At 57.6% G+C, this 25,771-nt stretch overlaps 1 protein-coding gene across 1 annotated transcript in view; it reads right to left on the bottom strand.

The window, feature by feature from the left end:
* The window catches only part of SBF1 (SET binding factor 1), a 33,490-nt gene extending 14,443 nt beyond the window's left edge, over positions 1–19,047 (bottom strand). The window contains exons 1-36 of the mRNA XM_006876391.1: positions 18,993–19,047; positions 14,467–14,552; positions 13,945–14,082; positions 13,699–13,848; positions 13,498–13,608; positions 13,073–13,178; positions 12,827–12,959; positions 12,641–12,749; positions 12,341–12,454; positions 12,167–12,244; positions 11,832–11,945; positions 11,619–11,747; positions 11,389–11,487; positions 11,090–11,294; positions 10,894–11,006; positions 10,202–10,351; positions 9,957–10,025; positions 9,715–9,873; positions 9,350–9,618; positions 9,038–9,210; positions 8,884–8,957; positions 8,509–8,704; positions 8,222–8,349; positions 7,625–7,803; positions 7,390–7,526; positions 7,107–7,314; positions 6,808–7,004; positions 6,585–6,722; positions 4,501–4,578; positions 4,071–4,261; positions 3,816–3,995; positions 3,296–3,397; positions 3,032–3,217; positions 2,823–2,949; positions 2,589–2,719; positions 2,283–2,513 (exon numbers count right to left, since the gene is read on the bottom strand). Of these exons, the coding sequence (XP_006876453.1) occupies positions 2,283–2,513; positions 2,589–2,719; positions 2,823–2,949; positions 3,032–3,217; positions 3,296–3,397; positions 3,816–3,995; positions 4,071–4,261; positions 4,501–4,578; positions 6,585–6,722; positions 6,808–7,004; positions 7,107–7,314; positions 7,390–7,526; positions 7,625–7,803; positions 8,222–8,349; positions 8,509–8,704; positions 8,884–8,957; positions 9,038–9,210; positions 9,350–9,618; positions 9,715–9,873; positions 9,957–10,025; positions 10,202–10,351; positions 10,894–11,006; positions 11,090–11,294; positions 11,389–11,487; positions 11,619–11,747; positions 11,832–11,945; positions 12,167–12,244; positions 12,341–12,454; positions 12,641–12,749; positions 12,827–12,959; positions 13,073–13,178; positions 13,498–13,608; positions 13,699–13,848; positions 13,945–14,082; positions 14,467–14,552; positions 18,993–19,047 (5,043 nt within the window). The remainder of the gene's footprint in view (positions 1–2,282; positions 2,514–2,588; positions 2,720–2,822; positions 2,950–3,031; positions 3,218–3,295; positions 3,398–3,815; positions 3,996–4,070; positions 4,262–4,500; positions 4,579–6,584; positions 6,723–6,807; positions 7,005–7,106; positions 7,315–7,389; positions 7,527–7,624; positions 7,804–8,221; positions 8,350–8,508; positions 8,705–8,883; positions 8,958–9,037; positions 9,211–9,349; positions 9,619–9,714; positions 9,874–9,956; positions 10,026–10,201; positions 10,352–10,893; positions 11,007–11,089; positions 11,295–11,388; positions 11,488–11,618; positions 11,748–11,831; positions 11,946–12,166; positions 12,245–12,340; positions 12,455–12,640; positions 12,750–12,826; positions 12,960–13,072; positions 13,179–13,497; positions 13,609–13,698; positions 13,849–13,944; positions 14,083–14,466; positions 14,553–18,992) is intronic.
* Positions 19,048–25,771: the final 6,724 nt, after the last annotated feature.

Raw genomic sequence — 25,771 nt, 5'->3', positions numbered from 1 at the left:
GATCACATGACAGAATTTTGCAAGAATGCTGACTTCATAGAAAACACCATTTAAAAATGCATAAAAGATGACTTACAACATGGACCTCACCAGATGGAATACACAGAAATCAAACTGACTCATCTGTGGAAAGAGATGGTAGAAAAGCTCCATGTCATAAACCAGAACAAGGCCAGGGGCAGATTGTGGAACAGACCATCAATTGCTCATATGCAAATTCAGGCTGAAGCTGAAGAAGATGAAAACAAGTCCATGAGAGCCAAATTATGACCTTGAATATATCCCACCTAAATTTAGAGATCATCCGAAGAACAGATTTGATACATTAACCACTAAAGACCGAAGACCAGAAGAATTGTGGGATGTCATCAAGAACATCAAGAAGCAAACAAAAGGCCATTAAGAAGACAAGAAAGAAGGAAAAGACCAAAATGGATGTCAGAAGACACTCTGAAACTTGCTCTCCAGCTAAAGCAAATGGGAGAAATGAGGAGGAATAAGAGCTGAACAGAAAATGTCAAAGGTCAGCTCAAGAAGACAAAGTCAAATATTATAATGAAATGTGCAAAGACCTGGAATTAGAAATCCAAAACGGAAGAACAGGCTCAGTATCTCTCAAGCTGAGGGAACTGAAGAAAAAATTCAAGCCTCGACTTGTGCTACTAAAGGATTCTACGGGCAAAATATTGAATGAGGCAGAAGGCATGAAAAGAGGGTAGACGGAATACAGTCACAGTACCAAAGAGAAATGGTCAGTGTTCGCCGATTTCAGGAGGCGGAGCATGTGATCACCAGCCAATGGCACTGAAGGAAGAAGTCCAAAGGGCACTGAAGGCAAAGACCAGGCACCAGGGACATGGGACCAGGAATACTAGCAGTGCTCCGTTCTGGTTGTGTAAGGTTGCTGTGAGTTGGTACCAACTCAATGGCACCTAACAACATGAGTCAGTCCAACAGGGCAGCAGCTACAACAAGAAAATAAAGCCCAACGACGTGTTGAGTAGGAGGAAAGCACCTTTAGTTAAAGGCAGGTTTGTTACGGGTACGAATCTAGCAGATGAGGCCCTAGTTGGCACTGGAGGAGAAGCACAGACTGACTGCTAACCATCATCAATTGAAACCCACCAACGGCTCTCAAAACCCTAGACAGGGTCACTGTGAGTCAAACCCAACAGGACAGCACCTAACAACAACAGAAAAATGGTAACGTCACCCACGTGTTCATAACCAGCCCCTGGAGTGGTTACAGGCATATCTGAATAAGCACATTTCAGACTTCAAGACAAGTACAGCAAAGATGTCAGCTTGAGGACTAAGGTGCGCCTGACCCAGGCCATGGTATTTTCAATAGCCTCATATGCATGTGAAAGCTGGACAGTGAATAAAGAAGATCGTAGAAGAATTGATGCCTTTGAGTTGTGGGGTTGGAGGAGAATACTGAAAGTGCCATGGACTGCCAAAAGGACCCAATAGATTTGTTTTGGAAGAAGTGCAGCCAGAGTGCTCCTTGGAGGCCAAGATGGCTAAACTTTGTCTCTCATACTTTGGACATATTGTCAGGAGGGAACAGTCGCTGGAGAAGGATGTCATGCTGGGTAAGATGGAGGGTCAGAGAAACAGAGGAAGACCCCTAACGAGATGGATTGGCCAGGTGGCATCATTGATGGCGTCAAATGTGGCGGCGGTAGGGAGGTTGGCCCAGGATCGGACATTGTTTCGTTCTGCTGTACATGGGGTCGCTATGAGTCGGTTCCGACTCGATGGCACCCGACGACAACAACAACAACAACAAAGAGCAGAGATCAAACCATGACCCCAGGGGTTTCTACAAGTGGCACTCACACACTCAGAGGGTCAGGATGTCCTGTCCCAGTGGTTCCGCAAGCCTGTGAAGGACCCAGGCGAGCAGTCAGACCACGGCTCACAGACACCCACCTCAGGCCAGCAGACCCTTCACCCTAACCACCAGGGAGGGCACCTTCACTGCGTGCACACATACACATGCATTGTTGTTGTTATGTGCTGTGGAGTTGGTTCCGACTCATAGCGACCCTGTACAGGGTTTCCAAGGCTGTAAATCTTTACGGGAGCAGAATGTCTCATCTTTATCCCATGGAACAGCTGGTAGTTTTGAACTGCTGACCTTGCGGTTAGCAGCCCGATTGGTAACCACTACTTTACCACAGCTCCTTGCACATGTACACATGCATACAGGTACACAAGTGTGGGGGTGCGCACACACACACACACACACACACACACACACGCTCCGGGAAGCACACCTCCAGAAGCCGAGAGATGGCGTCCGGCTGGGCCCGTGGGCGGCTGTCGTAACAAGGCCACACCACGCGGCGCCTGCTCTGAGGGGCTCCTCCATCAGGCCGCTCCTCTTCAGGAGGCTCGGGGGGGCCCTGAGCCAGTTCCCAGTCGTAGGGAGGTCCCTCGGCCAGAGTCTCCTCAGTGTAGAAATCCCACACCTTGAGGTTGGACACATTGCTGTAGGGGCGCAAGACCTGGGGAGAGGAGGACAGGTGTTGAGGACAGGCCAGGTGGGCCCCAGCCCAGCCCACCCCGCCCTCCGCACTGACCTCTGTGTCCTCAGGTGCATACATGTAGTTGTAGAACACCGGCGTCTTTTTGCTCAGCCGGTCTACATACTCCCATATGGACCTGCAGGGCTGGGGGCCCCTCCGCTCCCCCTTCTCCTCATACAGCAGGCCTGAGGGGGCAAGATGCTGAGTCTGCCCGCCCCCCACCCCCTTCCTCCTCAGACAGCAGGTCTACGGGGGGCATGGTATGGAGCCCACCCACAGGCCCCTTACCCAGCTCTATACGCTCATAGTCCGAGTCCAGCAGGAAGGTGCGGAAGCGCCGTGACACATGGTGGTAACTGAGGAACTTGAGGTAGAACTGACTGAATTCAAACTCCATGGGGAACTGCAGATGGACCTGCAGGGACGGCCAGCGTGCAGTCAGGGGCTGCTAGGCCAGCACTGCCCACGCGGACCCCATGGGCGCTCGCAACCCCCACCTGGTGAACACAATCCAGGAACTGTAGGAAGATGGGCGTGAAGCCACTGCTCTGCCCAGCCAGGGTGTGGGCCCCACGGTGGCTGAAGCGATGGCCAAAGGACAGCCATTCCTTCTCCACCAGCAGCCTGAAGCCCTCCAGAGTGCGATAGAAGGGGTCCGACAGCAGCTGTACCAGCGACACCACCTGTGGGCCCGGCTCGTGAGTGAGTGCGTTCTCCCAGTGTCCCCCGTGTCCCCTGCCACCCCCCGTCCCCCCACACACCTGGGTGGTGATGTCCCAGCCGTCTTCCAGGCTCACCAGCACTGAGGAGCCCGAGTCCAACAGCTCTACCACCAGCACCGACACTCGCAGCAGCTTGTGGATCTGAGGGGACAGCCACCTGGGTGACCAGCCCTGTCTGGCTCAGCTGCCCAAGTGAAGTTTGGGTGCCTCGGCACAGCTTGCCTGGACAGCACGGCCACGCTGGGCAGTCCCAGAGCATGCTCTAGCCTTGGGGTCTGCTGTCCAGCAGCCTTGGCTGGTACCTGGCCCCACTCCCTGGGATACGGCATGGGGCCACCGAAAGGGCAGATATCTTGTCGCCCGAAGTCCAGTGCCCTGCAACCTCTGCAGGCCACTGGACCCAAGGCCACTGGGTCCGCCCTGCCTGGCTTCACAACCCCACGTGGTGCTCCTACCATTCAGGTGGGGTACCACCCTGTCTCATCCTAGGGCCAAGTTGTCCAAGAAGCAAACCCAGACCCCTCAGTGTCCTGCCCCCGCCGCCCCCCACAGCACGCACCTGGCTCAGCCACTCTGAGTCCTCCAGCGAGCGCAGGTAGGAGGCTGGGCCTGGTTCCGCAGTGGCACAGCCAGGGATACACGCCTTCAGCAACTTCTTAAAGCTGGCCTTCACCTGCCGGGCCTCCAGCACCTCGATGGGCACCAGCTCCCATTGCTGCAGGGGGTCCTGCCGCACACCCTGGGGGAGGCTGCGTGAGGACGCACGGTGGAGAGCCCCCTCCCTAGCCCAGGGCCCTCCCCACACGCCTGTCACCTTAAGCTGTGCTTTGTCCCCGATGATGTAGAGGGCCGCACGCTGGGGCCGCAGGAAGCTTGGGTCCGGGGGGGCCCCGTTGGGCTGGGGGGGGCCCAGCACGTCTCTCCCTGCCAATCGGGAGCCTACATCCACACCAACACTGCCGCTGCCACTGCTGCGCCCACTGACCCGGATGCTGCCCCACTTCCCTGCGGAGTCAGAAACCAGTGAGCGCAGGCGGGGTCGGGGAACCACTTACCTGGGGTCAGCTGAGCTCGCGGGGTGGGCGGGTGAGCAGGGAAGAGGTGCTGAGACTCAGGAGGTGACACTAGTGCCCACATTAGGGTGGGGCTGTTAGTGCTGCTGGGAGCGGGCAGTAGCACTGGTTTATCACTCAGGGGCGGTTAGTGCCGGCAACAGGCCTGGGCTCTGTGGCCTGGTACGGTACCTCGGGGCGCGGTCCGTCTGGAGACCGAAGCCGCCATGGGGTTGGACAGCGTGGTGACCCTGGCTCGGGGACTGGGCACTGGGGGCAAGCAGAGAGAAGGCTCAGGAGCCCACCAGACACCATCCTGCCAGCCTGGCGGCAGAAGTCCGAACCAAGACCCTCAGGAACGGGAAGAGCCGTTGTTCTGACAGGTGAGGAAGGTGGGCTTATGCTCTCCAGCTTGACCCAAGTGGAAATGGCTCTGGACCCTCCTGCCTCCTCCCTTCCCCAACCTCCTCAGGGTGCACAGCCTCCAGGGAAAAGAAGGAGGTAGGCAGCAAAGGCCCGAAGGTTCCAGAAGCCGAAGGCCCAAGTGGGGGCTTGGCCATGGGCACAGCTTGACCACCCAAAGCACAACTCTACCCAGGAGCTCAGCCCAGTCACAGGGGCCTCAGCCTTCCCCTAGGGTTTCCAGGAGCAAGAGACCAACTCAAGACAAAGTGTAGGGGGTGGAGGTCCCACTGCCTAGCCCCCGTTACCGAGAACCAATATTAGTGATGCTGTGGCCTCACGAAGGAAGACCCTCACAGGGGAACTCAGAAATACTGCAGGACATGGAATTAGTCAGTCAAATGACCAGAGGCCAACCAGGGGAAGACAGGCACCAGAGGGGGCCAGGGAGTCAGCAAGTGTCGAGACCCCAGGACATCTAGGATGAGGACTGACAGGACTGTGACAACACAAGATGGGCAGCCACTCTCAGAAACCGTATGACTGGGGCGCTGGGAGTATTAACAAGGATCGTGGTCCCTCACAGGAGTAATCCTTGAGGGGACACTAACCTGTGGGGTTTGGGGGGCTCAGGGAGTGACTCCCCGAGGTGACCTGCAGTACAGGCATGAGGACAACTCACCAAAAGTCAGTCCTCAGGTGACAGTCACCTCTACCATGAAGGCAGGGTGCCTCACTACAAGTGACCCCTACAATAACAGTGGTCTCAACTACTGGGCTAGCACTTCACTAACTATCTGTAACATGGCGCCTCACTGGGAGTGACCTGAGGGACGACGGCAAAACGGAGGACTCGAGGCCGTTTAAGTCACTCAGTCCTCACAAAAAAGTCCTTATCGGGTGGGGACTGTCATCATGTGCCAGAGGGTGGGGTTGCCGGCCAGAGTTGGAACACGGTGCTCCCCCAGTTATGGCTCCCTGCCTGCTGCCCACAGACAGAGGAGAATCCACACACAAGTGTCCAGAAGCCTGGCTCAGAAGACCCTAGTGTCGGGGATGGAAACTTAGGGTCACGTGCTGGGCAGTGGCAGGAGTGGAGTCCACACCCCAGACCTCAAGGAACTTCTGCCTGGGGGCGGGGAGGGATGAGGATGGGAGACTTGGAGAAGACCCTACCCTTAAGAAGTGCAGTGGGGGAGAAGGTGGGAGAAGGGTTAGGGGGAGCAGAAGATTAGGAGAAAAGAGGAGAGGCAGAGAGAATGAGGTGGGGGGCAGCGGGGGCGGGGGCAGAGGAAGGAGCCAGAAGGGAGGAGAAGGGAAGAGGAGAGTAGGGGGTGGATGAGGAGGGAGGGGTGCTGTAGGGCAAGGAAGCCAGGCCCCTCCAGGTGGGGAGGGCAGAGCTGAGGGACCCTCATTGGTGGTGGTCGTGGAAGTAGTTTCTGCTATAAATGGTGCTAGAGGCCTAGGAGCCAAGATTCCCTGAAGGTCTGTGTGGCAGAGGCCGGCGGGCAAGGTGACAAGAGAGCAGTGTGAGAAGGTCAAGGTGACCCTGGCTCAGGAGAGTGACCGAGGCCAGCGTGGGGAAGGCCAGTGGTGACCCTGCAGGTGTGGGCAGCAGACAGGTGGCTCTGTCTTCCTGAGGCCACCCCAGACAGCTGGGGATGGAGCCATTTGAGGAGGCCCAGGAAGAGGACCCAAGGCGACCACTCTAACGGGTGCTGCAAGGCAACCCACGCTAAGACGGAATGAGGAACGAGGGGCAGTAGAGGTGGGACCAGGGACTCAGCCCACTTACATGGCACTAGGCAGGCCCAGTCTCCAGGCCAAGGCCACCTCCACCCCTCCTGCCTGGCCCAGCCCCAAGAAGCCCTCACCGTGGCTGCCCAGGTGGGCAGAGGAGAAGCCACTGAGGGTGTTGCGCCCCGAGGCGTCAGCAAACCGAGGCATGGAGCTGACCACGGCCTGTAGGTACTTCTCCTGCTCCAAGCTGCTGGAGTCTGCCTGGGACTGGCCTGTAGACGAAGGGGTGTTGGGTGGGCACAGAGCCAGCCCATCAGAAGGGGGAGGAAGAGGAGAGGGAGGGGCAGGCGCGCACACCTGGTGACGGTGCATTCTGGGTCTTGAAGAGGCCGACGACGCCCTTGCCGTGTAGACCCCCGGAGCGCAGAAGCACAGCCCGGGAGCGCCCACTGCGCCAACACACCACAGGGAAGCGGTTCTGGCGGTAGCAGCGAGACACACGCTGCAGGGCATTGTCCTGGACACCTTGAGGCACGATCAGCAATCCAGGGTAGCTGCAAGGAGGCACCATGTGAGGTGGCTGCCTAGTGCCACCATGCCCTGAGACGGAGCCCACCCACACAGCCCCACCCAGCCTGTGAGAGGAAGCAGCTGACCTGCGGCAGATGGCGTACATGCGGTTGACGGGGGAGACGCGGAAGGGCTCCGACTTGGCGCGGCTCAAGCTGCTGCTGAGCGTGCCCAGGCCCAGGCGCTGATAGTCCCTGCAGCACGCCCGTTCCACCAGGCTGCTCATGGTCATGCGGTCGGCAGGCTTCAGGGCTGACGTGGGGGTCAGGGTGCTGGGCTCCGGCTCATCTGACACTGGGGTACAGCTCAAGGGGTCAACCACTTGGGGTTGGCACCAAGAGACCACCTGGTTCCCTCCCTCCCACTCACCTGAGATCTCATCTTCTTGGTCTTCAGGGGACAGCTGGGTCCGGTGCTCCCAGCTGGGGGCGTTGTACTTCTTCCGTGTGATGTACTGCCTGCCCATGGTCTTCTTGGCGTTCTTCACCAGGTTCCGGGACAGAGTTCTGAGAGGGAATCGCATCGGTGTGGTGAGTGGACAGAGATGATGGGTTCTGAGGACAATCAGGGAGGGACAGGGACCCCACCAGGACTGGTTCCATACTTGAGGGAAGGGCCTTTGTCCTTGGTGGCCCTGGCTGGCCGACCAGGTGTGTTCATTGAGCCCCCAATGAAGGCAAAGGTACCCCTGACATCAGGGGGGTATCGCAGTTTGTGCAGCTGCTTGCGGAAGAGCTCTGCGCTGTCAGACCCCACCTCCTCATCAAACACCATCTTCAGCAGCTGTGACAGACAAGGACAGCCCCCTCAGCAGATGCCAGCCAGGCCCCTCCTCAGATACCACAGAACACACATGCAGGTCAATGAGAAAGCCCACGGCTGCAACTGGGAGGACACCGACGGCCTGCAGAACAGGCAAGGGGCATGTGCACATCCCAAGGGGGCAGTGTACAAGTCCACTGTGGCATCTTGGGGGTTAGCCTCATGCCCTCCTCTCCAGTAACCCTGAGATGCACACCCGTCCTCTCGTCTGACTGGAGTTCCAGGGCACTGAGCTCCCCCAGGAGCAAGAAGGTGTACAGCTCACGCCGGCCCCCAGTTCCCACAAGAAGGTGTGTGGCTCAAGCTTGAGGACAGAAGCCCTTCCCACCCACCACCTAGGGCCCCAGGGCCCTGGCAGGAACCCTCCCCACCCACCCACCTGGAATGTGCAGGAGCGCAGCTGCAGCCCGTCCTGAAGGTACTGGTCCACAGGGGTCTGTACACTGATGCGCTTCTCCTTGGTCAGCGCAGCCACAGGGAAGGAACGAGCCACCACCTGCTCCCCCACTTAGAAGAAGGCAAAAGGGGAAGGTTCAGGGAGGGGGCATGGCTCCAAGGGCCTGAGGTACCCCTCACCTAGAGAAGGCGGGAGTCGGGTGGGGAAGGAGGACTGGGGAGGGGTCAAGGTCCCAAGGGAGAGCCCAGGAAGGGGAGGTGCAGGCTCACCCAGGGGGTCGGTGGGCATCCCGGTGAAGATGACACGGTAGGTAGTGAGGAAGACGGCACCCTCAGCTGGCAGCAAGGCAGGGCCCCCCGCACCACCCCCTGCGCCAGCCTCACGCCCATCGGCGAGCAAGTAGACACGGAGCCCGTCGAGCACACACTCCTCGCCAGGCAGCAGATGTGGCCGAAGCAGCTTTGGCTGTAGAAGGAAGTGACCTCAGAACATGGCAAGAACCCCAAACCTGTAACCCAGAGACTCAGCACTAACAGCCCTCACCCCCCAGTACTAACAGCTCTGACCCCCCAGCACTAACGGCCCTGACCCCCTCAACCCAGTCCTCCCGGCTTAGATGCCTGTGCCCCTCTCTGTGGCCCCACCTTCTGGATGGGTGGCAGTCTCTTGCTCTCACGGTGCACAGCCTCCAGGGTCTCGATGTGCATCTGGACGATGTCTGGGGGAGAGCAGGTCTCACACCCAGGGCCGCCCACACCTGCCCCGTCAAGAGGGTGTCGTGTCCCAGACCCCCCATACCTGGAACCATGACATGCAGCCCCTTGAGGTGGTCGCTGGTAACCCCACTCTCCGTGCAGACCTTGTCTACAAAGCGGTTGATGAAGCGAACCACGGCCCCCGCCACATCTGAGGTCTCGGCATCCTCAAAGCCGCTCTCTGTGTCATAGCTGCCCGCCATGCTGCCCGCCATACTGCCAGGGAGAGCGTGTGGGCACGGGCCTGAGGCCAAGCCTCCTTCCCCGTGCCAAGACATCCCTCACCCACCAGGCAGGCTGGGTACAGGTGGGATGCCCCAGGGGACACAGGTGCAGGTAGGATGAGCAGGCGCACCTGTTGGTGACCAGGCTATTGCTGGCGCTCTCCAGCTCCCCCAGGCCCGCGCGTTCGCGCAGCAGCCGGCTCTTGCTGCTATCCAGGGGGAGTAGGAGATAGCTCATGCGGTTGGCGTAGTGGATGGCCTGGCTGAACACCGTGCTCTCCTCCTTCTGTACCAGCTCCTGCTGCTTCTCCCGACCCAATGTTGGCCACAGGCACCGCTGCTCCGAGGCCACGTCCAGGGCAGAGCGTTCGTCCTCCTGAGGGGGCGTCTCCCCCACCTCCTGTGCATGGGGCCATAGGACCACAGGGCTGCCAGCCAGGCCACCACCCCCGTCACCGTCCCTGGACTCCTCAGCCCCTGTGTCCTGCAGACTCACCTGGGAGGGGGCACGGTCCTCAGCCGGCTCCAGATAGAGGGCCCGGATGTGGGTCTGCACGTCACCATAGAACATGGCCTCCCAGAACTGCGGTGTGCTCCACACCACATGCTCCTGAACACAGCTGTACGCAAACTGCGTGACCCCGGAGCTCAGCTTCTGTGGAGCCAGGACGGGCTCAGCAAGCTGTGGCTGGCCAGACGGGAAGGGATACCATGGTGGGCAGGGCCACTGACACTCACCCGGCAGAAGGCAGTGACTAGAGGCAGGAGGGCAGCGGCGACCCCATGCTCATCCAGGGAGGTGCAGTCCTATGCAGATGTGGGCCTCAGAGTGAGCCCTGCCAGGCAGGCAGCAGATAACCAAGCCCCCTCCATCTGTCTGTCCCCGGGCTTCCCGTGGTATGGCAGCCCTACCTGTAGGCAGCAGGTAACCAAGCCCCCTCCATCTGTCTGTCCCCGGGCCTCCCGTGGTATGGCAGCCCTACCTGTAGGCAGCAGTTCATCATGCGGACAACGAAGTCAAACTGCTGATGGTCCAACACAGCCCGGTTCTGCTGCACATGCAGGTGCAGCTCCTGGGTGAGGCAGCGGCGGGCAGCCCTGCCCTTCAGGGCCCTCAGCACAGCGGGCAGCAACTAGGGACATGACCAGGTCACAGGGCCTGCAGGGCCAGGGCATGGCCCAGCCGAGGAACAAGTGGGGTGGCAAATGGGCCAGAGCAGGCCAGGTGGCAGAGAGACTGGGCATTATCTGGGTCAGGAAGCCATGACCAGTAGCCACCATCAGCACCTCGCTGAAGACACACGGTGAGGATGAGACAGCAGTCATCCACAACGGTACAGCTCATAGCACCCAGAGACCAGGGGCAGGGCTGCGTGCACCCCCTTAGCACCCTTCCCACACTCACTTCCCTTCCTGAGTGCCCCTTCCCCACAGTCGGTGCCCCCACAGCGGAGGTGTCTGCTGACAGAATGCTGCACAGAGCTGCCCGCGCACTTGGCTATGGGGTCTCCCACCAGTTCATTCTGGGAAAAGCGTGTTCACCTCTCAAAAGCAGGCCAAGGGAGCAGTTGAGAAGTGGGAATCCATTTGCCTGTTGGCTGCCCCCCACCACAGCCAGGACCACAGGGCCCATGCGCTCTCCTGAGTGCTGCCCCAAGCCCCACATCATGCCCACCTTCTTGGCCTCGAGCATCTTCCCCTCAAACACATAGGAGATGCAGTTCCTGACCACCTCCAGCCGGCGGGCACTGTTGGCATGGAACCCGCTGCTCCGCTCTAGGATGGCAGCTGTGGAGGCAAACAGTGCTCAGCCAAGTCCACACCCCCACACTGCTGGGGGCCCAGGGACATGTCACTCCACCCTGACGCACTCATGGGGGGTCCTGAGGGCACGGTGGTCCTCCTCTCGGCCCGCACAGCTGGGGGTGCACCCTGTGTCTTGGCAGCAGCCTGGTCCACAATCCACTGCACAGTGCCCTCGTCCAGCCGGGGGAAGGGTCGCTGCGGTCTTCGGAGGTGACTGGTCTCCGCCGGCTTCTGTACTTTGTGCATTGTCACCGCAGGGTACGGGTTCTCCTGGGGGGGGGGGGAGGGGCAGCATAGGAGGGTGTGGGAGCCCCCCTCAGCCTGTCTGCCTTGCCCACTCCTCCGCCCGCCCTGCCTGCCTTACGTTCTTATACAGCTGCTCCGCCAATTCCTTGACGTGACGCAGTACCCGCTGGGGGTGGCTCTCATCTGCCCGCATCCGTGCTACTTCATGAGCCACCAGCTGGGGGAGGAGGGCAGGCTGTTGGTTGGGGTGGGGATAGTTCTCCTTCCAATTGGAGGGAGTAGGGTCAGGCAGGCAGCTGGTCCTGGTCGGGGGCTCCCGTCTCATGTCAGGGCAGGGCAGGCATGCACCTCATCAAACAGGTCCGTGGTGCGATAGGGGACCCCGCGCTCTGACACGAAGCCTGCAAAGGCCATGCCCTCCAACACCTTCATCAGGAAGTCGTCTTCTAGTAGCCCCCGCTGGCCCAGGAAGGCTGCCTGGGGGCACATCAGGGGCTTAGTCTCAGCGCTCTCCAGCTGGCCATCAGCTGCCACCCACTAGGCCCTGGGCCCAGCACCCACCTTGTGGAAGCGGATGACGGGCTCAGGGTGGATTCGGACGATGTGCAGACACCAGCGGTAACCCTGTAGGAGCTGAGCGAAGAGTCGCAGGAAGACAGCCCGGAGTTCCTTGTCCTGTAGACCCGGTCGGTAAGGTGCCTACCTCAGTGCCCTGGGACCCTGCCCAACCCCCTGAGGCTCCCATGGTCCAATGCCAAGTCAGGCTGCCTCTCAGCCTATCCTGGAGGCCCCTGCCACACACACACCAGGAAACTGCAAGGGGAGAGGTCCTTTGGGGGCCATGAGCAGGAGACAGGAGTACCAGGGTAGACCTGGACAAAGAGCAGTGTGCCCACCTGCATCTTCAGAGAGGAGGTGGAGGTCATGGGAGGTGGGAAGGCGAGGTCAGCCAGCCCCAGCTCTGGATCCAGGACCTAAGGATGCAGGGGAGCAGAGCTCGGGGGGCCATCGGCCACCAGTGCTGGACCCCCACGGTGCCCCCTAGCCCCGTGCCCCATGCTTGCCCATACCATGCTCAGAACACTGTGCGTCTGGCTCTGCAGCGGCTCTGGAAGGAGAGGGATGTGTACACACTCGGGGACAGTCACTGTGCCCCCATCGAGATCAGCAATGATCACATCCAGCTGTGGGCAGAAGGGGTGCCAGGTCAGGGAGCTGCAGGGGCAGCAGAGGGTCCATCATCACTGGCCCCATCAGCTGGGGGTCCGTCAGCAGCAGGGTTCAGCAAGGCCATAACAGGAGCCCCTCAGCAGCTAAGCCCCCAGGTGTGTTCTTGCTGTCAGGAAGCAAGCCGACTGTGTGGTCCTCACCAGCTCCTGGGTCTCTGCCTGGAAGGCCGCATTCACGCCGATGATGAAGGGTGTGGGTGTGCTGAGAACCTCCAGGAGCTGTGCTGGCAGGATGGGCACGTAGGTGAAGCTGCAACAGGTGGGGTCTCAGTGCAGGAGCCAACCCACGGCTGGGGCTGGGGGCAGGGGCAGCAGGGGACTCCATACCTGTACCGGAGGGGGAACAGCAAGGCCAGGAGGCCCCGACAGGCATCGGCCAGCCGCTGGTAGCTCCGGGACAGGAAGAGGATCTTGTGTTCAGTGAGGGCCGCACAGAACAAGGCTAGCACGTTGGTGATGCCTGAGGGGGAAGGTGGCCTTGGAGAGGTGCCCTGGTGGCTCCCGGCCTGTGTAAGGAGCACCCCCCACCTTTGGCCCCAGCTATACTACAGCAGGCTGCAGGGTGGGGCTCACCAAGCTGGCGGAAGAGTAGGGCCACACTGCAGCAGCTGACAGGCAGCGAGTCGGTGAGAGGGGTCTGGATGACTTGCCGGTCACCTGCACCCAGAGAGATGGTTCTCTGCAGGGAAGAGGAAGGTCAGGGCCCAGGAGCCCCGACAAGCCCCATGAGCCCAGGACCCATGGCCTGGCACCCGACAGAGCCTGAAATGGGCCCAAAGGCAGGGATGGGGCCCTGAGTGGGCGGAACAACAAAAGAGTCCGTACCGCTCCTTCCTCAACAGAGTCCAGCTGCACAGGACAGACAGGCAGAGAGACACAGTTAGACACACAGCTGGCCACTCACAAGGCAGACAGGGACACCAGGGAGGGGCAGGCCAGACAGACACCTGCCCGAGTGAAAGGACAGAAGCAAGAGGTGCCCAGCCTGGGAGGCCCACCTGCGAGCCCCCCGTGAGAGGGATGGTGCAGGTCAGCAGGTTGCCAATGACACTCTCTAGGGAGACACTCAGGCCCTCGATGTGGACGGTGTAGATGAGCCCGAGGCTGTTCTGCAGGGAGTACAAGTTGGAGAGTGGAAGCACCTTCGGACAGGAGGCCTGGCCCCGCCCCGCCCCGCCCAACCCCGCCCGCCACCTCACCCTGAACACCTCTGCATGGTCCAGCCGCGACACCAGCACCAACGTCTTTGGAGCAAACAGCTGGCTGGGGACGGCAGACGACAGGCGCGTGGGGACACCTTCGTCCACCACCTCTTCTGTCCCCTTAGCGTCCTTGGCACATACAGCATCCTGAGCACAAAAGCTCCGTCACTCGTTTCTGACAGGCACACCCCCTACCCAGCCCCCGGAGGAGACACAGCAAGAAGGGGTGGGGGGTCGTCTGACCTGGGGGGGCTCCGCAGGCTCCCAGAAGGTCAGGCAGGCACAGTAGTGCCGCTCGGAGTTGATGTCAGTGAGGACGGCAATGAAGAACGTTGGGGGGTTCCGTTCGGCACACAGCTGCCACCCACTAGGTTGGCAGAACTGCAGGGAGTGGTCAGGCCCTCACTGGCTCACCCCAGGTCTGGGTTCCACCCCAGCTCGGGCAGCGCTTCACCCTCTGGGCCAGGTCAGGCCCAGTCCATTCAAGCCTCAATCCCCCAGCACAGAGCTGGGGGACAAGAGGGCAGTGGGGGCATCCCAGAGCTCCAACAGCAGACCCTGGCTGCCTGTCCACCCTCTCCCAACCCCACTTGCTGTAGGCTCTGAGGAGCACCCCCGTCCCAGCTCTACGCCCAAGGTAAAGATGTTCCTGGGGACCAGCCCTCCAACATTCCAGGCTCCAGGAGCATCCTCACCCTCAGCTGTCTAACCTGGGGAGCACCCCACCCCTAGCTCCATGACCTGGGATCCTCTCTGCCCACTCACCAGTTCTATGCCCTGGGGAAACGGATTGTCCTCCCAGTCCTTCTCTGGAAAGCGCTGCAGGATCTGGCCTTGGCCTTCTCCACTCCCTGGGGACAAGAGCAGAGGTCAGGCCATCCGATACCTCCCACATCCCTACCCTGTGAAGCTCAAAGGTCTGAGATGACCATCTCGTCCATCAGCCTCAGCTCTAGACCCATCAATTCCCTAAAACTAGCCCTGCAAGGCAGGCCAGAGCCCGACTGCGACACTGGACACCAGAGTTAGGCCAGTACCACCCAACGCTCAGGACAGCCAGACCCCCTTGGAGCTGCTACATGGGACTCGACAGCCCCTCACACCTGCCTGCCCCTTCTAGGCACTGCAGCCCCAGGTGAGGTGGCCTGCACACATGTGGGGGCAACAGTGGTGGACAACTATGTCCAGAGCTTGGGTCCTCCCCTCCCATATCCCTGAGCCCAAGTCTGGCCATAAGCAGGCTGATACATGCCTCCACCACAGTGCCAAAGGGGGAAGCCACAGGAGCCCCCTCCCCCTTGATAGATGGGTCCATGCACAGGCTCTGAAGGCCAGGTCAGTAAGTACTGTCCCCACCACCACCCCCTTCCCTCCAGACACATGGAGCAAGGGGGCAGCTGCAGGCAGGGAGGACAGACCTCAGGTTGCCCTCTGAAAGGGTGTCTAGTTGGGGAATAGCTGGGGGCTCAGCACTCAGGGAGCTGGGAGGCTCTCCAAGAGTACCCAGAGGTCCACACTCCTCCTGGTCACTCGTATCAAACCTTCTATGTGTCCTCAGCCTGCAGACCCTGACAGCTTCCTCCACTACCAGCAGGCTGCTGCCCTACATCACCAAATCAGGAGAGATGGCTAAGGCAGGGAGGTATGGTGGTATCCTTCCTCAAGTCCCTCTGTGCACCACCACCTTGCCCAAGACAACAGGTGGCTCAGTGTACACCACAGCCTCCAGAGGCCTGGGCCATGCTGCGCCCATCTCCAGCCAGCATCTGGCCACACACGCAAGTGAGCAGAGGAGCGCACAAGCAGCTTGGGCGGGGGGGGGGGGCCTGACCACAAGGGCGACCCTGCAGCTCTCAGCCCCGTCCCCCAGGTCCTCCTAAGGGTAAGGCAGCTAGCTAGCTGGGAGACATACCCAGGGGGAGTACTGAACCTGGGTTGTCCCTCAGCACGTTCCTGCTGGGCCGGAGGTGGGAGGTGAGGGGCCACAGGCTGACTCACAGACCTCAGCTTCCTGCCTCCCTTCCCCCACTGACATCAGCACAGACACAGCAGTCTGAGGCTGGGCCCCAACAAGGGGACAGGTGTCTGCTGGGGCCGTGGGCCACTCACTCACACACACACACAGCATGTCCACCTCACAGCTCAGGCAGACTGCACACTCACACACACCCTTATTCCCAGATGCACGCACCACAGAATGAGAGCTCTCACACTGAAATACACACACACATCTCACAGCCGTACGTACAGACACACACACACAGTCACTCACACTCACGTCTCACACCTCCACACACTCACCCCCATACCTCGTCACCCCCATTCAGACACACACACCACTCCCACACGATCACACTCACTCTTAAACACATTCACACACACACAGCCCTCCAGGGCACCTCCCCAGCCCGCCCTAGGTGTGGGGTCCTCCAGGAGTCTCCTCATATGCTAGACCACAGAACGTCATCGGAACTCCGCCTTGAAGGACTCAGGGCCTGCTCGGAGCCCACACAAGGCAGGCTGGCCAAGAAAGGCAGAGAGGCTTTGGGGAGGGACCACAGCCTTCAGCAGCAACTCTCCCCCCAGGAAGTGGGCACAGAGGAGCAGTGGCACCGTTTCCCCTGCCATGGAGAGCCACCCCAAAACCCACACAAGGCTTCCCATCATGCCTGGCAGTGGGGACAGCTCCCCACGGGACACCTTGTACCAAATGGCTCCTGACTGGTTCTGCCCCTGGAGAGTTTTCTGGAACCTTTACAGTGACCCCACAATTCCTAGGGCCCCCCCACCCCCCACCCCGCCCACCATGATTACTCGGGCACCTCTAGGCTGTCTAGGTTGTAGCCTTGGGAGCGAGAATCAGCCTGCTTCTCCACTCTAAGCCCAGCCTGGTTCAGAGTCCCGTCTGAGTGGTGTCTGTACAGCGCCAACCATCCTCCCCCGCCACTCAACGTACAAGACCCCCAGAGCCAAATGCGGCCTCAGACCAGAAACCAGAGCAGAACTTGGACCCAGACTCAGACCCAAGAGCAGGACGTGGACCCGGATTCCGAGTGGGACCCGAGCCACACAGGACGGGCAGCCTCAGTAAAGCCCCCAATGATGGTGCCATCTGGTCACGATCCTTCCAGCATGCTAAGAACAGCTGTCCCACATCCTGCTCCATGTGGGCAGAGGGTGACATGGGGAACCCGTCCACTAGCCCGGTTTCCCGCAGCGGCCATGTGACCCTTAAGCCTGAATGCTATGGGGGGGGGCAAGGATGGTGTCACACTACACACAGCGCTGTCCCTGGGATCAGGCAGTGCCAACCAGGTCAGCGAACATGATGGGCAGGTAGGGGTGACCTGCAATGCCCTGTGTTTCCCAACCCTGCAGGAGGCCCCCCCCCATTGTACCAAGATATACCATAGCCTCCTCTGTAACCTCACACCCCTGTGTTCACACAGGGCCCCCCCACATCGCAAGGATAGACCACAGCCTCCTCTGCAGCCCCATGCTCCCTCTGTGCCCCCACAGCCTCTTCTGCACCCCAATCTCTGCGGGAGGTTCCCATCCATGGTACAAGGGGAGACACAAGCCTCCTCTGCACCCCCACGTGCCTGGAGCAGTCTCTCGCCCCCCTGCCCCCCAAGTCCAGCAGTTGGAAGAGGGGAGGGAGAGGAAGGGCAGCCTCCTCCCCTGCTGTTCCTCCCACCCAGCTCTCACCACGCAGGCGCACCCGCCCCAGGCCACCACAGCATGTGCAGAGGAGGGGCCACAGCCGCCCGGGTGTCCTGTCCCTATCTCCCCACCCCACACGCTCCCTCAGTCCCTCCCAGAAGCAGACCGGACCAGCCTGGACCCAAGGCCCTAGACCCTCTCAAGTCCCTGGGTGGGGGCTGGGAACCAGCCGTGGCCTCCCAAACAGCCCCAACCTGCTCCAGAGGGCGGGCAGGCGGGCACATGGGTGGGGACAGGAATGTGGCCTGGCTCATCACAACCAGGCTTGACAGACAGCAACAGGAAGTCCAGGATGGATGTGGCGGGAGAGGGTGCTTGTCCCCAGAGCACATCAGTGGACGGCCCGGGGCCACGCTCCATGTCACTTAGGCCATGGCCAAGAAGCTGGGCCTTGTCTACTAAGAGCAGGCCCATCCTGTCCCAAACCACAGGGGGGCAGGGTCCACACCTCCCAGGCAGGTCCAAGTGGCAATGACCTTCCCTCACACCACCCAGATGCACAACAGATGGACAGACAGCGCATGCCCAACCCAGAGGATCCCTGTAGCCCTGCCTTGTTGACCGACCCTCATATTGTCACTTTCTCCTCACAGAGTCCAGGATCGGGACACTGAGGCTCAGAAAGCCTGTCCGTCCTAGGGATGCCTGGAGGCGGGGTGGGGGTGGCCTCTCCCCGACTGAGGACTGTGCCGGGCACTTCTATGGGCCACTGACAGCCAAGGCTCTGCTCCCGCCAGGCACGCATCACAGCCAGCTGTCATTACAGCCTTTGTCCCTCCTCATGACACCCCTGCGCTCAACCAGTGTCACCGCCTGGGCCCTCCTCACACCCTAGGCTTCACCCGCTTTTGAGCACACTCCTAAACAAGTCTCCCCTCTCACATACACACAGCCCCTCTGCAGACCCACCGTGAGCAGGGACTGAGAATGCCCTGGGGAGAGCCCAGGGCCAGGAAGAGAGTGATTCTGGGGGTGCTGCAGGCAGAAGGGAGGACCCCGGGAGCTGGTGACAGCGCGGCCAGCCTGGGCAGGGGCTGTGGGCAGCAGTGAGCTCATGCTCACAGGGCTGAGCGCCCCACCTCCACGTACCTGGAGTACGCCACGTCTCCAGGCTGCTGCTGCGGGCTCCGGGTTTCCCACACACACATCCCCGGACAGAGGCCCCCATCTCCTGGACACCAGCGCCAGTCACCCCAGGAGCACCCATCTCTCCCCGCCAGTCCTTCAGCTCCGGTGCCATGACCCCCCACCCCCACCCCCCGGAGCTCCGCACCAGATACGGGGGGTCAGAGGAGGGGTCTGCAGGAGAACGACCGGTACCCCTGCACGCAGAGTCCCCGGCAACCGGCCAAGCCGGACGGAGCCCAGCCTACCCAACTGGGATCGGGAGGCTCACGCCGAGGCACTGCCTGGCTCGGGCTGTCACTCACCCCAGACAGCCTGCGGAACGCCCGCCCGCTGTTCCAGCCCGAGCCGCAGGCGCCCGTCACCCGGGCACCGGCGTCCAGGCCCCTCCGGCTGCGCAGGCCGCCCGCCGCCTTCGGCTCGAGCTCGCGGCCGCCACTCACCTCGCGGGTGCGGCCCGAACGCCACCAGCACGAAGTAGTCCGCGAGCCGGGCCATAACGGGGAGCGCGGGGGGGCTCCGCGGCTCGGGGACGCAAGGGCGGCGCGCTCATGGCCCGGCCCCGGCCCCCCAGACACCCCGGATGCGCTTGGCGGCAGCAGCGGCGTTGGTGGCAGCGGCGACGGCTAGGGATCCCGCCGCCATCTTCCCAGCCAGCCGGCCCGCCCGGCCGCGCTGTGCGCCTGCGCGGCATCACCCGGGGGCCCCTCCCTTGTGGGCGTGGCCCGGAGCGGGGCACCTCCACTGGTCCAGCAGGCGCGGGGATGGTTTCTGACAGCGACGCCCCGCCCCTCGGGCGGGTGACAGGGACGGTGGCTCGGGCAGGTCAGCCGCGCGGGCCGGGGTCGACGTCGGGCTCCCTGTCTGGCGCTCATCTAGCTCCGCCCTCAGTAGCCTGCGGCAGGGGGATCGGCAGGCCTCCCACGCTGTGGATCTAAAGGAGACTTGACTGGAGGAAGCCTCCCACACTGGGGGACCTCCGGAGGCTGACCGTCTGGGAGAAAGAGCGAGAGAGGGCCTGTGCCCTACGCTCTGGGGTCCCCAACCTGGGACTCCACATATATTTGGAGGCATTTGATCTATGTCGTTTTAAAAAGGAGGCCCGCGGGGTCGCGGGGCGTGGGGGACGAATGCACAGTGGACTGGAGGAGGCTGCACCCCACCACCGTCATTCCCCGACATCTGAGAAGACGCCTAGCCATGCCCCGCGCCCCTGGGTAGGGACCATCCGGCCCCGCCTGCAGCTGCCCAGCAGTGCGCAAAGGGGACCACAGCCAGGATTGGAGGGAGCGGAATGGAGAGTCACTTGGCTGCTGATGGAGACTCCTGCTGGTACCCACGCTGCTGCTTTTGAGAGGAGCCAGCCCCCGACCCCCAGGGTCACAGTCCTGCCACAGCCCAATCTGGTGTCACATGACCACACTTGAGTTTGTGAGTGCACCACCCACAAGACTGTGGACCCTCACACTTTCTCACTCATGCTAGGCCCTTGGAGACTGCCACCCCGATCCCTCGACCAAAGTAACCAGCAACCTACAGTCTGTCTTGGGGTTCCTTCCAAACCACGATGCCCCTGCATTGTAGAGCCTGCTATAAACCTAGAGCCTGCTTATGGTCGCCGCCCCTCCCCTCCAGCTTCCTCCCCTTAGAAAGGGACCATGCTTCTCTTTCAGCGGAAGTGGCTCTTCCTCAGGGCCTTGGGCCGCTAGACTTCCTCCTGAGCCCTCAGCTCTCCTCTTCCTCCTTCCCAGGCTCAGCTTAGCCTCCCTGGCCAACACCTTGCTGGTGTCCTAAGCCCCTGACACTGCCTTTTCTCCACTGTCTCCAACTGGCACACCCCAGCCCTGCACAGGCCTGCACCCACCACAGAGGACAGAGTGGTACAGGTGCCAACACACGCCCAGCCTCCGCCCTCCAACCACCTCTCTTCCTCCGCATCACAGCTGTGAGGCCTTGCCCCTCCCTCCCCCAGATTCACTCTCCTCCTCCCTTGGAATCCTTGGCACCTGCCTGCTGTCACCTCAAATTCTTCCACATAAAAGTGCAAGAGCACAAGACCTGGAACTGGTTGCCCAGATGTTTTCTTGTCCTGCTCAAACTTCTCTATAAGGAAAGGCCTCGGTTCCACCTGTGAGCTGCTCCCAGCTTAGCCTGGGTCTTCTGGTCTACTTCTCTTTATGGTTCTCAAAGGTGAGCTGACTCCAGGTGGCTGGCTCACTCCTTCAACTAAAGGTGAACGAAGTCAGGCATTCTCTGCATGTCTCCCTTACACACACACACACACACACACACACACACACACGCAGGGGGAGCGGGGAGCTATGGGGCTCTGTAAAAATCAGGCAGCATCAAAGCTCCTCATCTAATTTACAGAGAATGAAGACATCATCGGCCCAAAGCAGATTCCTGTGAAACAGAGGTCAGACAGACCTCCTTTTGCCAACCTTTTTCCCAGTTCTAACGGCAGCCAGTCACTCGTCCCCGGGCACTCTCTACTTCTCTGCTGGATTTGATCATTTGTTACAGTGACCACACAGAACTCACAGAGCATGCTCACAGTTACCGGGCTCATTGGGGAAGTAACAGGCCCAGGAATGACTCAGGATACAGTTCTTCCATCAGGACACGCCTGCAGGCAGACCTCTCTCTTAGCCCCTCAGTCCTCCACCTGGCCTCTGGCAAGTGTTCCAAAGGTCTAGCTCACTGGCCAGTACCCAGAGACACCCCTTTCTACCAGGAAGTCTCCTATCTGAAGGAGGTCAGCTCTCTCAATCTATGGGTGGCTGAGCCGAGTTTTAAATGCCTGAAAACTGTTAGACCTCTTCTCAGCAAGCCCCCTGCAGAAGGCTCACAGCTCTCCTGCTGTATGGGATGGCAAACCCATTGCACCATCTCCATCTGGTTTCCTGGTTCTGCTGCTGCTGTTTCTCACCATGTCTGGTCTCTCCTGGGTCCAAAGGATGTACTCCACTCCCACCCTTTCTTTTGACAGTGGCTGTGTGCCTGGACAGGGTTTCTGAGGCTCTAAATCTTTACGGGAGCAGCTGGTAGTTTCGAACTGCTGACCTTGAGGTTCACGGCCGGATTCGTAACCACTGCGCTACCAAAGGCAATCTCTTCTTCTGTGATTGTCTCCTTTTTAGCCTAGGGGGTTGCTATGGGATGGAACTGACTTGAGGGCACTTAACAACAACAACAACAACAACAAGCCTTGGGGATAGCAAAGCTGACCAATCCCCGCATTATGGTTCTATACGTCTTGGTTTTGCATAGTCCCACCCCAGCAAGTATTCCATTCACCTTATTTCCATTATTAGCAGGATGGCCAACCCCCTTAAAGGAGCTCTGGTAGTGTAGTTACGAATCGGGCTGCGAACTGCAAGGTCAGCGGTTTGAAACTACCAGCTATAGCTTCCAGAATCACAGCAACTCACAAGCCACCACAGTATGACAAACTGACAGACAAGTGGACAACATTCTTATCAACAGAGAAAAGATTGAAGTTGTCAAGGACTTCATTCTTCTTGGATCAACGATCAACACTTTTGGAAGCAGCAGTCAAGAATTCAACCGGCTCATTGCATTAGGCAAATCTGCTACACAAGACCTTTTTAATGTGTTGAAGAGCAAAGAAGTCAGCTTGAGGACTAAGGTGCGCCTGACCCAAGCCATGGTATTTTCCATAACCTCATATGCATGCGAAAGCTGGACAGTGAATAAGGAAGACCATAGAAGAATTGACGCATTTGAGTTATGGTGTTGGAGGAGAATATTGAAAGTGCCATGAGCTGCCAAAAGAACCAACAGATCTGTGTTGGAAGAAGTGCAGCCAGAGTGCTCCTTGGAGGCCAGGATGGCCAAACTTTGTCTCTCATACTTCAGACATATTGTCAGGAGGGACCAGTCACTGGAGAAGGATATCATGTTTGGTAAGGTGGAGGGTCAGAGAAAAAGAGGAAGACCCCCAGCGAAATGGATTGGCCAAGTGGCAACATCGATGGACTCAAGCATGGCAACAGTAGTGAGGTTGGCCAGGATCGGGCAGTGTTTCATTCTGCTGTGCATAAGGTCATTATGAGTCAGTACCAGCTTGATGGCACCTAACAACAACAACAACAACATGAAAAGAGATGACTGAAGAAACTCAGTATCATCTATCAAATCAAGTCCAGGAGCTAACTGTGGAACAGAGCACCAATTGCTCATATGCAAGTTCAGGTTGAAGCTGAAGAAAATTTCAACAAGTCCATGAGAGCCAAATATGGCCATCTGAATTTAGAGGTCATCTCAAGAACAGATTTTTGATGCATTAAACACTAGTGACCAAAGACTAGAGGAGTGTGGGATGACATGAAGAGTATCATACATGAAGAAAGCAAAAGGTTATTAAAAGGACAGGAAAGAAAAAAAAACAAAAAAACAAAAAACAATGATGTAAGAAAAGACTCCAAAACTTGTTCTTGCATGTAGAAAAGCTAAAGCTAAAAGCTGAATAGAACACTCCAAAAGGCAGTTTGAGAAGACAAAGTGTTATAATGAAATGTGTAAAGACTTGACATTAGAAAACCAAGAGGGATGAGCATGCTCAGCATTCTTCAAGCTTAAAACACTAGGAAAGAAAAAACTCAAGCCTTGACTTGCAATATTGAAAGATCCTGTCGGCAAAATATTCAATGATGCAGGAAGCATCAAAAAATTACACAGAGTCACTGTACCATAAAGAATGTCTGTGTCAGTGATTTTAAGAGGTAGCATATGATCAAGAATCAATGGTATTGAAGGCATTGGTGTAAAACAAGGCTTCAGGAATTGACAGAATATAAATGGAAATCTTTCAACAAATTGATGCAGTACTGGAAGCACTCACTAGTCCATGCCAAGAAATTGGGAAGGCAGCTGCCTGACCAGCCAAATGCCCATTCCAAAGAAAAAGTGAATCAACGGAATGTGGAAATCATCCAACAGTATCACTAATATCACATGTAAATCAAATTTTGCTGACAATAGTGCATCAATAGGAAGCTGTCAGAAATTCAAGTCAGACGCAGAAGAGGATCTGGAACAAGGGATATCATTGCTGGTGTCAGATGGATCTTGACTGAAAGCAGAGACTACCAGAAAGATGTTTGCTTGTGCTTTATTGTCTATGCAGAGGCATTTGACTGTGTAGATCATACCAAACTATGAATGGCATTGCAAAGACTAGAAATTCCAGAAAGCTTAACTGTACACAGAGTCTGTACACAGACCACGAGACAGTCATTCAAACGGAACAAGGGAATTGGTTTAAAATCGGAAAAGGTGTGCATAAGTGCTGTATCCTTTCTCCATACTTATTCAATCTGTATTCTGGACAAATTATCCAACCCAATCATTTTGTTGGAGTTACAAAGACATAGCTGTCATTGCTGTTTGGTGCTTGGAGTCTGTTCCCACTCGACTCGCAGCGACCGTCTGTTCAAAGAAGGAAACCCTGCCTGGTCCCCAGCTGTTGTCACAATCCCTCCTGGGCTTGAGTCTGTTTTCCAGCCATGGTGTCATTCCATGTCTTTGAGGGTCTTCCTTTTTCTGCTGACTCCATCTCCCTTTACCAAGCATCAGCATCATTGCTTTTAAGGAGGAATCCAGTCAGACTTCTTCCATAGCAGATTTGCTTGGCATTCTTGGTCAACACCATGATTCACAGGCATCAATTCTGCTCCACTCTTCCTTCCTCATTGTTCAGCATCTGCATGCATTTGAAGTGATTGAAGATATTATGGCTTGAGTAAGGTGTACCTTAGTCCTCAAAGTGACATCTTTGCACTTTAACACTTCAAAGAGGTCTTGTCTTGTGCAGCAAATTTGTTCAATGCAATACATCATTTGATTTCTTGACTACTGCTTTCATATATGCATTGATTGTGGATCCAAATACAATGAAATCATTGACAACTTCAATTTTTGTCAATTTATCATCAAGTTGCTTATTGGTTCAGTTGCAAGGATTTTATTTCCTTTATGTTGTTGTTGTTGTTGTTGTTGTTGTTGTTACGTACCATGGAGTCGGTTCCAACACACAGTGACCCTGCACAGGGTTTTCAAGGCTGTAAATCTTTACAGGAACAGAAAGCCTCATCTTTCTCCCGCAGAACGGCTGGTAGTTTCAAACTGCCGACCTTGAGGTTAGCAGTCCGATTTGTAACCACTACGCTACCAGAGCTCCTTAGTTCATTTATGTCGAGTATAATTTATACTGAAGGCTATGGTCTTGGATCTTCATCAGTAAGTATTTTAAGTCCTCTTTGCTTTCAGCAAATGAGGGTGTGTCATCTGCATATCACAGGTTGTTAATGATTCTTCCAATCTTGATGTCATGTTCTTCTTCACATAGTCCAGTTTCTCGGATTATTTACTCAGCATACTGTTTGAATAAAACCATGGCTAGAAGTTTGAACCGCAAGATCGGCAGTTCAAGCTCACCAGCCGCTCCTTGGAAACCCTATACAATGTCACTATGAGTTGGAACTGACTTGACGACACTCAACACCAAAAAAGAAGGGCCATATTAAAGGGATTCACTCCATGGCAGACCTAGAAGGTGTCTCTAATTCAGTTGGCAGCTAGAGAGGGCAGGAGGACACATCTCTGTGGGACCATCAAGGCAGCGCTGGCCTGTGTAAGGTCAGAAGGAATGAATTAGACAAGGCACCATAAGCCTCCCTGAAATTTATCTCCATTGTCCTGACCTAAAACTGTCATAAGAACTTTACTTTCGTGGGTATTTTTTTTTTTTTTTTCTCTTTTGTAGGGGTTGTTGTTAACAGTTATGAAGTCAGCCCTAACTCCATGTACAGCAGCAGAAAACCCTATCTAGCCCTGTTAAATCCCATGATTGATTTTAGATCAGAGTCTTGTGATCCAGAGGGTTTATTTATTTATTTATTTTTAAGTTTTTATTGTAGATTGAATGAAAGTTTACAGGGCAGAGCAACAGTTTTACATTCAACAAATCATACTTGTTTCATCACAATGATTACAATCCCCTCTATGTACCATCAGTTAACAGTATTTCTCTGTATTCACTTTAGCTTTTCAAAAAAAAACCCTCAGGCATATATAATAATTTATGCCACCAAAGGGCACATTCTGCAAGCCTGCCTCCTGGCCACCAGCTCTCAGTCCCTCTCTTTCCATGAATCTAGAGTCCTCAGCTGCTCCCTCTCTCCATGTCCCCATCTCT

The sequence above is a fragment of the Chrysochloris asiatica genome, unplaced genomic scaffold, assembly GCF_000296735.1.
Source record: "Chrysochloris asiatica unplaced genomic scaffold, ChrAsi1.0 scaffold00378, whole genome shotgun sequence".
Taxonomy (NCBI): Eukaryota; Metazoa; Chordata; class Mammalia; order Afrosoricida; family Chrysochloridae; genus Chrysochloris; species Chrysochloris asiatica.
This window is presented reverse-complemented; position numbering and strand designations above follow the sequence as displayed.